Raw genomic sequence first — 10,189 nt, 5'->3', positions numbered from 1 at the left:
ACACACACACACATGATTCCACCCAATCAGCTTATCTTTGTAAAATGGAACAGCTTCTTAAATAACTGAATGTGCACTCTTAACTTCAGCCAATCAAGCATTATATTACGATATTATGATAATTAAGCACTATTTAATGAAATCGACATATCTTCTGCTTGTTCTTAAAAGCTGAATAATTCTAAACGAACTGTTATTTTGACAGGACAATACAACAAAGCCCAGAGTAAGATTTAGTTGCATATGCGAGTGATTTACTCGCAATGCAGCAGGTGGCGGCAAGTCACTGATTTTATCACTGAAGCATTCATTCAATTGAATGGCTGAATCATTCAGGAATGAAGCGACTGTCTTTATGAATGGGTAATCATGAATCACTGACTCACTAGATTCGTTCAAAAACGCACTTTTATCCATGAATGAAACATCGCTGTGTTTGCTTTTAGAGATGCGCAGCGGCTCAGCTGTTACTTTATTTGGAACTATTTTCTTTGAAATAGAGCAAAATCAGGCAGTAATTGTTTATTGCAGTGTTTCCCAACCTTTCTTTAGTCACGGCACCCTCCGTTAATTTCAGTGCATCTCTAATTATTGGCGACATCAGAAATGGATATTATATAATAGCTGCTTTTATGAACATTTTAGCAATTTCAAAATATTAAAAAAGGATTTTTTTACACGGCACCCCTGCTCTCGACTGACGGCACCCCAGTTGGGAAACACTGATTTATTGAACTGTTGTATTAAATCAATATCACATTTGCAAACTCCCTTAATTATTAAAAGCTGTCACTCTCCTTATCGCGATCTGTGGGCGCACAGAAAATGAAAGCGCGCGCGAGTGAGTTCTCAAGACTCAAAAGCACGTGCAAATGATACGTTCCATCATCTGTCATCACGTTATAAGCGCGGAACCTGCAGGAATTAGTAGAATTGTTATTAATAGCCGCAATCCTGAGCCAAATTTTTAATTCTGCACTGTGTTCTCTGCTAATAACCCGTCTGTGAATGATGCGAGCGGTGTCACTATGTTGTCACTGAGAAGCTGCAGCCGTGGCGAGGATGATTTTTGGTGTGCCGGTGTCGTGCCGAATTCTTCACCCTGCCAGATAAAGCATCCCCTAGTATTGGTAGGTTTAGGAGTAGGTGTGGGGGAGGGGTGGGGATGGGATTAGGCAATCAGGTAGCGATTTCAATGAGGGGATGCATAATCTGGAAGGGGTGCAGAATTCGGCACAACACCAGCAGAACAACAACAATGCGCTACATGTTTCTTTTCCACTAATTTTTTCCAATTGACAGAAATCCGTCGTAGCGACAGAAAACTTTAATCCCTGTTTATTTACTTTCATTTTTAGTTTAGTGAATTGAACTTCTGCTTTACAAAGCATTATTTTTGTTTTTAGATTTTAATGTTACAATGTTAGAATGTAATGTGATTTTAGCCCCTTTTTTGCACATAATGGATAACATAGCCTATAATTTCACTATATTTGTTTTCATTGCCTTTAATATAAACATTGGGCAGGATGTTTAAATAAGTAAATAAATAATTTTTATCCAAATAGAAAATGTAGAAAATATTGATATATATACACCATATATTGCATTTCAGCCAAAAAGTACTGAGATATGATTTTTTGGCCATATCGCCCAGCCCTACACAGCATCTATTCTGCATTCTGCTAAATGGACGTTTGTGGTCATTATGGACCCTTACCCATCTGCTTGGATCCTGCTGCCTGCCACTTATTTCTTTTAGGTTTAGGTTTTATAGTGTATTAACTAATAAAAGACTGAACTGATGTCAGCCAATACATCTTAGTTGATTACAACTCGTTTTTAACAACAGGAAGGGCAAAAGTCACTTTTATCATTGTGAGTACCACACACAAAAAGAATTGGGAATGAGTGAGTTTATAGACCTGTATAATAGCAGCTTCATTGTCTGCCAGACCCAGCAGGAAGATTCTGGCCTTGTCAATTTTGACAGGCACTGTACGGCCTCTCCACTCAACCTCACTCATCACAGCTGCCTGCTTAGCTCTCGTCTGAGTAATCAGCGCCTGAGAGACAGAAAGAGATAAAACAACTGTAAAGATTGTGAACATGCTAATGCAACTTACTAATTTTATAAGATGCATGATAAAAATCAAATTGTGATTTTCTGAGAAAAAAAATCCTTTAATAAGACACATGGTTTGGCATGGCATTTTCTCCCAGAAAACGCAGTTTACATAGTATATTAGATCAATAAACAGGAACAGAGCTGCAAAGACAACCCCTGACCTCCAATTTTTCAGCCATCATGCCACCCCCTCCTCCTGCACTCAGTCTCATCTGCATGAGGTCGTTTATAGCATTCTGGTCACCTAGAGAAACACAGATAGAGCATATGAGCAAGATGGCTGTGGTTTGTACAAAGTAGTCAAAGTGTGTGTATGTGTGTATTTGTTTCGGTATGCGTGCATGAAGATAAAAAACCTCGAAATGTGTAGTCTCCATCAATTCCGTCCGTATCACACGCTACATCGCCATGGTTTAATTTCTGTTTTCACGCAGGCGCAGTGAGGGAAAAGCAACGAGTTTAGAGCAGTAGTTCTGCTTCAACTGTGCGATACCCTCACGAGAGGCGAACAAATTTTCTGACATGTCAGAAATTCATCCGACTGTCCGATTGCTGCTAATCGCCTCTCATTACCCCCTGTACACTGCACGTCAAAAGACACAACAAAGCTGAAATTCGGCCTGACTCAAAAGTTGCACGAGTCAGAATTCAGCTCGAAATCGGATAAAAATCGTGCAGTGTATACCCGGAGACATACAAAATGTGCAGAGTGGGGGGGGTCCCCAGGACAGGAATTGAGAACCGGAAGAATTTAAATACACAACACAGAATTTAGTTCTTCCTTGGAAACAGATCCTATGATCTATAGATCTCATCGACTTCGCTAGTGGTATACTCTACTGTTTGAAATACAGGAACGCATTTTGAATATGTATCAATAATATTCAACAACTTGACCAGCATGTCCACATACATGTACTGGAAGTAAACAAACAGGAGACTGGTTCTTTTAACTGTAAGGTGGACTCCCATCCCTACAGCTGACTTTTTGAGCATTGTGTTGTCTCTGTGAAAATGATGATTGTCTCTTTTAACTGTAAGGTGACAGAACAGCTGCAATATTGAGTGTTATGCTTTCTCCCAATCATGCATGTATAGCCCACCTTAGACTTTAAACAGTGTCAGTTTCTCACCAATGTTATATGCACAGTATCGGATGTTAGGTGAAATCTCTTCCACTCTCTGATGATAAAGCACTGCTTGCTCCTCAGTAAAAGCACTTGCCAGTTTCTCATAGATGGTCCTGCAAACAGTCCACAGATATAGTTACAGAAATAAATCTTTACACATCATATACAGAATAAAAATACACCAAGCATTCCGCTTCATTACAGCATTTCACTAATTTTGTAATGAGAAGCCTTTGTAATCCTGTTGTCACATGCAACAGAAGCAGGTCTCCCTGCAGTTTTCAACCAAAATAACAATATTATTAAATAATCTTTTTTTTTTTTTTTTTATAGTGCAGTGTATCAAGAATTAGGGATGTAACGATTCACCATGAGCCGGTTGAAAGTCGATACAAATATTTGACAATTCAAATCGGTAGAGATGTTAAACATTTGGAGGTGGGTGTTTATATGAATGTATCTCTGAAGGGAACTGACTGTCTCAGAGACAGTTCTCTTTTCATCTCGTCTCTGTATAATGCATTTTAAAGCAGCGTTCATAAGCTCTGAGCTGCTTTGTTTACAGCCAAGGAAACCAAGGAATCGCTGTATCCCTGCTGTTCCATAAGCGCCACCTGCTGTCAGAGAGTGAAATTGCATCTCATTCAGCCCATCTGCTGTCTTCGTTTCGTGCAGATGTTTTATGTAGTATACTTTCACAAAACTAAAATCAGAGCATTCTGTTTTTGTTTTAAAATTTTAAATTATACAATCTAATTTAGATTTTAAAAAACTGCTCATGCTGCATGTATTCAGCATCTTTGTTTGGATTGTGATTCCAATGCAGTGGTTGCCTCTAATTTTGAATGGAAAGAGAACAGGCAAAGCCTTTGTTTATATGAAGAGGGTTTTTTTGTCTTATTTGATTAGATTTGGGGTTTGTTTTAAAATTTAAATTTAGTTTTGTTATTTGACATTTCTGTTTCACAAAGAAATGTGCAGCATTTTGTCCAAGCAATAATAAAAGGACACCTTTTAATTTATAATTCATCTTAAATCTAATTTTGTTTTTAAAAAAATTTGCGAGAAAATCAGTATTGTGAATCGAATCTGAGTAGAGTGAATCGTTGCATACCTAATCAGAATAGCAATATGTTTCAAACTTGGAGATAATAATGGTTTTCAAGGGTCAAAATCATTGACCAAACACTTTTAATTAGCAAGTCTATTTCGTGCACACAAAATGGATAAGCCACAACAACCAAACATGTCACCAGTGTTTAGGGGCAGTATTGAATTTTCAATTTTAAAGGGGTCATATGACGTTGCTAAAAAGAACATTATTTTGTGTATTTGGTGTAATGAAATGTGTTTATGCGGTTTAAGGTTCAAAAAACATTTTCCACATACTGTACATTATTGTTTCTCCGCTATGCCCCGCCTTTCTGAAACGCGTAGATTTTTACAAAGCTCATCGGTCTGAAAAGCGAGGTGTACACTGATTGGCCAGCTATCCAGTGCATTGTGATTGGCCGAATGCCTCAAGCGTGTGATGGAAATGTTACACCCCTTACCATACTGTGATGCCGTGTCCCGGTGTGACGACAAAAAAAAAACAATAAAACCCATTACAAACGAGGCATTTGTTGCATCCAGTGGGGACATAATTACTGATTATAATGACTTCTACTGTCTTTTTACGCGTTGCGTTGCATATCGCGCCGACTAAACATAAAACCATGTTGTGATTGGAGAAATGACAAACAACAAGCGCTACTCTACACTGCTGAAAACAAACTCTTTTTACACTGCTCAAAACAAATTCTGACAAATTCTTTAATATGAAAACGTACTTACAGGCTGCGAGTCAGAAGCGCCAGACTGTCCTTGCAAAGTTGGAACTGCCCCACTTTATAGAAACAGCCTTTGTGCACAGACGGCATTGTAGGCTACTCTCCCAGTTTCAGGAAACAGTCCTCCGTAAAATGCGCTGCACACATCTGAATATTTGGGTTGAGCTGTTCCGGAACAGTGTTGTAAATACAACTTGACCACTGATTTAGTTGTGTCCTCTTTTGGAAGGCCAAATAAAGTAGTTTCGCTTTCACAACGAAACACACAACATGGCGGCGGTGGCAACAATACTACAGCCAGACTCAAAGTTGCACCTTCTTTCTTTGCATGAACATTTGGGCGGTGTTATGCAAATCGTCCCACACAGTGACATAGACATGTGGGGGTGTGTTTAAACTAGGTGTTTTAGGAAGGTGTGGTCGAGTCGTAACTTTTATAAAGAATATCTCTTTGGGTTTGAGACTTTAGTCTTTGCAACTTTAGGGATCTTATCTATGCACGAACAGCTTGTAACACTCCAAAGAGAAAGGAAAACTTGAAATCGCATCATATGACCCCTTTAAATCAATCTTCATTTTGATACATGATAATGATTGATTCTTAAATCTCATAATCACTTCTTATAGTCTATGCCATTTTCTGTTAATGTGTGAACAAAGCTTCACTAAACATTATTAGTAGCATGTAAAATTCCAAAATAAATGTTGTTTTGACGCCGTTTATGACGTGGTAGAAGTTCAAGCACAAAATAAACATGAATGAACATCACAAGGCATGTTGAAAGAAAGTACAATTCATGAAATATATAACACCTCATTGTAATCATTCACTCAGCGTTTTAACCCCGGAAAAAAGTCAGTAAAAAAAGCTTGACACATAACATTACATATAAACTAGTGGTTCAACGGATCACAAAACTCACGGTTCGGATCATTTTGCAGGTTTTGGGTAATGGATCGGATAATTTTTCGGATCAGCAAAAAAAATATAAAAAATTTAATATCAATGTAACATTGCTTTCCGTTTGTTACTTAAAGTACACCAAGTAATTCTTCAATACCACAGCAAAAACTACTAACCTAAGTTCAAACATGAGTAAAGGCAAGTGAACAGTCAGTAAAAAATAAAAATAAAAATAAAAAATATTTAAAAAACAAATACACAAATTACAAGCATAGATAAATAAAATATAACAGTTACAAATAATATAAGGTCTGACAGTAGTATTCAGGTGCAGAAATGTAATAAGTGTAAAATAACACTGCAAAATATTCACTGTATTAATTAAATTTAGATTAGTCTTTGTTAATGCTGTGTCTTGTTTGATTACCATTAGTGACATATAGACAGCAGCACATATTTATAGGCTGCTGTCCCTTTAAGACCTGATGCACAGATCCAATATAATGATACTGGACTCGAGAGCACTACGAATTGTTCTTCACGTGCACAGTAACTGAAATTTATAACTGCTAAAAAAAGGCTCAAACTATCGCACAGATATAACACACTACGCATTAATATCTCTTCCCTTTGTGCTTTGAACTTCTGTGGAGTGCTGCACGCTGTAACTCCGTGTTGCTTCAATCGCATCATTCTGTGCACGGGATGCACACAAGTGCTTTGTGCCACTCTGTATTGAAGCCTTTCATATTATAATACTTTTACGCAATTAAAGATTATTAATATCCTTTCTTGTTCTGTTCTATCTATCATGTTGCTGCCTAATTACTGTGCTAAACATTTAAAAGAAATGTCTTTTAATTTTATAGTATTAGGCCTGGGTGATAAAACGCTATAGATATTTATCGACAGTACACCTTCTTCGATATCGATAGAAAATGTTTTCGATATAGGCACATGCTGAGTGACGCAGACAGCACACACGAACACATGCTGAAATGAGTGTTGTGCCTGCCTATAGCGCACGATATAGGCACGTGCTATGAGTGACGCAGACAGCACACATAAACACAAACATGAGTGCTGTACCTGCCTGTGATGAGGAGATTCATTCTTTATTCATATGTGATGAATAAAGAATGAATATTAGTCGAATTTAAAATAAACATTTGCATTTGAATTTTAGGTGTGCATCAGGGAGCGTCATCAGTGGTGCACAAGATGCGGTGATAATGATGTAAGTGGCGTTGTTGCATTTTAATGTTTTGTTAGTCTAGCCCACGAGCTGCTGCTGCGTTATTCAAAATATTAGAGAAATATAGAAGCTCAATGCGGAGAAGATCTTGATAAAGGTTCAAACTGAAACCAAGGCATTCACACAGAACGCATATTCAGCGCATTTTTAGACGGACAAATATGACTGCTGCACTCACATGTCACAAGAGATGTATAGAAAGCCATGCAAAGTTAAAACGGTTTAAACTTTTAGAAAACACGTCACAAATTTGTGGAGGTTTATTCCTTTTCACTGCGTCTCTTACGTTTTTAAATGCAATGAATGGCACTTCGGCTCTTTAGATTAAGCAATGCATAAATAGGCTACTTCCTTGCGTTGACAATTTAAATGTGCTGCATTATTTTGCACATTGCGCCCTCCTGTGGCCTCAGGAGACAAGACAAAAGTTTCCTTAAAGGGGTCATATGATGTTGCTAAAAAGAACATTATTTTGTGTATTTGGTGTAATGAAATGTGTTTATGTGGTTTAACGTTCAAAAAACACATTATTTTCCACATACTGTACATTATTGTTTCTCCTCTATGCTCTCTTTTCTGAAACGCGTAGATTTTTACAAAGCTTATCGGTCTGAAAAGCGAGGTGTGCTCTGATTGGTCAGCTATCCAGTGCATTGTGATTGGCGGAATACCTCAAGTGTGTGACGGAAATGTTACGCCCCTTACCATATTGTGATGCCCTGTCCGGCCGGAGCAACGAAACAAAAACATTCAAACCCATTATAAACGAAGCATTTGTTGCATCCAGTGGGGACATAATTACAGATTATAATGACTTTTACTGTCTTTTTACGTGTTGCGTTGCATCGCACCGCATAAACATAAAACCATGTCTGCATTTGTGATCGGAGAAATGACAAACAACAAGTGCTACTATACACTGCTCAAAGCTCCCGTTTGAATCATCAGTGGCAAATCCTTAAAATGAAAACGTAATTACAGTTTGTGAGTCAGAACAGCCGGCATTGTAGTCTACTCTACGTTTATGTATATACTGTATTCTATATATAGTACCAGTCAAATGTTTGGACACTCGAATGGGAAAGTGTCCAAACTTTTGACTGGTACTGTACTATAATATACACAAAGAATATCGGCCGATATATCGATATCGGTCTTTTTTTTACTCCCAAATATCGGTATCGGCCCCAAAAAACCCATATCGGTCGGGCTCTAGTCATTAAGTGCTGTCTTTTGTTCCAAGCTGAAAAATGGTCTGTGTGGTGCAGTTCAAACAAGTAGTGCTGTTTTGTTTTAAGTTTGCCGTTTATTAACTTCTTACTTACTGAACTGTTGTATAAGATCAGTAACACATTGTAAACATGAGACTAAAACTCAAACAGGGGCATTTTTGCCCAATATCTTGAATTTTAGGGACATTCTAACTGCGTTCTCCGGGCTCCATTACACAGTGAGTTGTTGCCCTGCATCATATTTGTCATCAATCAGCTGTATGAAATGTCAGATGACCCACGTAGGTCAGGGCAAGTGCGTTAAATGCGTTAATTTTAACGCGTTATTTTTCACCGTAATTAATTAATCTAATTAACGTGTTAAATTACCAGCCCTAAAATATATATATATTAGGGCTGGTAATTTAACACGTTAATTAGATTAATCAATCAAACAACTTTCAGAGACAGGTGCAGATGCACTACTCTTATTAAAATGAACCATTACTCTTCTCTTCTAGATCATAAACACGGGTAAAACTATGCATGACAACCTCACTACCATAGGAAAAAGTCAATGTACCTGCTCTGAGGTCATTAATAGAGCCCGACCGATATATCGTTTAGCCGATATTATCGGCCGATATGAGCCTGTCGCCGATATATCGGTATCGGCAAATATGCCGCCGATACGTCACCGATATGAAATTTTTTTACAGAGCATATAACGCAGATAAAATGCTTGAAATGGTGTAATTACTTAGTTTGTCCAGCAGAGCGCACTCCATTGTCTGCTACTGGCGACCTGGATGAAACGCTTTAAAGCTTAAGTCTATGGAAAACCATTGAAACTTTGAACGGCCATATCTCCGTAACGGCGCGGCGGATCCGCACCAAATTCGGGGGATCCCTTCAGCTCGAGGAACCCTCTCGAACGTGAATCGAGTGTACGTCTCGAGGCCCTCTTTCGAATGAGACCACCCCCGCGTCGATAGCCCTCGGGGTTCGGGACTGGAGGGTGGCGTTCGAGAGGGCTCCTCGAGCTGAAGGGATCCCCCGAATTTGGTGGAGATCCGCCGGCGCGTTTGCGAGATAGTGACACCAGCCAACACTTTCACTTCAGTAAGGAGGTCTCGTTTAGGCAGCAGCATTCAAGCGTCGTCTTATTCGACCATAAGTGCCCCGCGAAGTGAACTTCACATGATATTCAGCCATGATTCCAGTTCCAAGGGAACGTACATGTTGCGTTCAAAGGGCACTAAAGTGCGCGAGACATGAATTTATATTTATTTACAGAGGTAAATTATGTCATACTTCACACTTCTCTAGTAAGTTCCGTCTGCGCAAATCCGTGAATGAATGTTCCAAAGTGAAAAACTTCAACGGAATAAAGTTGAATGGAATTGAATTGAATTAAAGTTGAATAAACTTCCAACTGTACTGTTCAGTGCACTGATGTCAGACTCATTTTGAATAAAGTTTATTGTTAAATTGTTAAATGCCCTGCATTCCATCATTACATATCTTTGTCACGTCATTAAGTGTTTGATCACCATATTTGAGTGATCATTGCAAAAAATGTGTTTATGTATATATATTCTGTTTATGTATATACTGTATTCTATATATAGTACCAGTCAAATGTTTGGACACTCGAATGGGAAAGTGTCCAAACTTTTGACTGGTACTGTACTATAATATACACAAAGAATATCGGCCGATATATCGA

At 38.3% G+C, this 10,189-nt stretch overlaps 1 protein-coding gene across 1 annotated transcript in view; it reads right to left on the bottom strand.

The window, feature by feature from the left end:
* Positions 1-10,189, bottom strand: part of srp68 (signal recognition particle 68) — a 65,566-nt gene that overhangs the window by 50,880 nt on the left and 4,497 nt on the right. Inside the window, exons 6-8 of the mRNA XM_016505471.1 lie at positions 3,262-3,371; positions 2,290-2,372; positions 1,926-2,066 (exon numbers count right to left, since the gene is read on the bottom strand). Coding sequence (XP_016360957.1) covers positions 1,926-2,066; positions 2,290-2,372; positions 3,262-3,371 — 334 coding nt within the window. The remainder of the gene's footprint in view (positions 1-1,925; positions 2,067-2,289; positions 2,373-3,261; positions 3,372-10,189) is intronic.

The sequence above is a fragment of the Sinocyclocheilus anshuiensis genome, unplaced genomic scaffold (genome assembly GCF_001515605.1).
Source record: "Sinocyclocheilus anshuiensis isolate Anshui unplaced genomic scaffold, SAMN03320099.WGS_v1.1 scaffold1039, whole genome shotgun sequence".
Lineage (NCBI taxonomy): Eukaryota > Metazoa > Chordata > Actinopteri > Cypriniformes > Cyprinidae > Sinocyclocheilus > Sinocyclocheilus anshuiensis.
The sequence above is the reverse complement of the archived record's forward strand: the minus strand, read 5'-3'. Positions and strand labels throughout refer to the sequence as shown.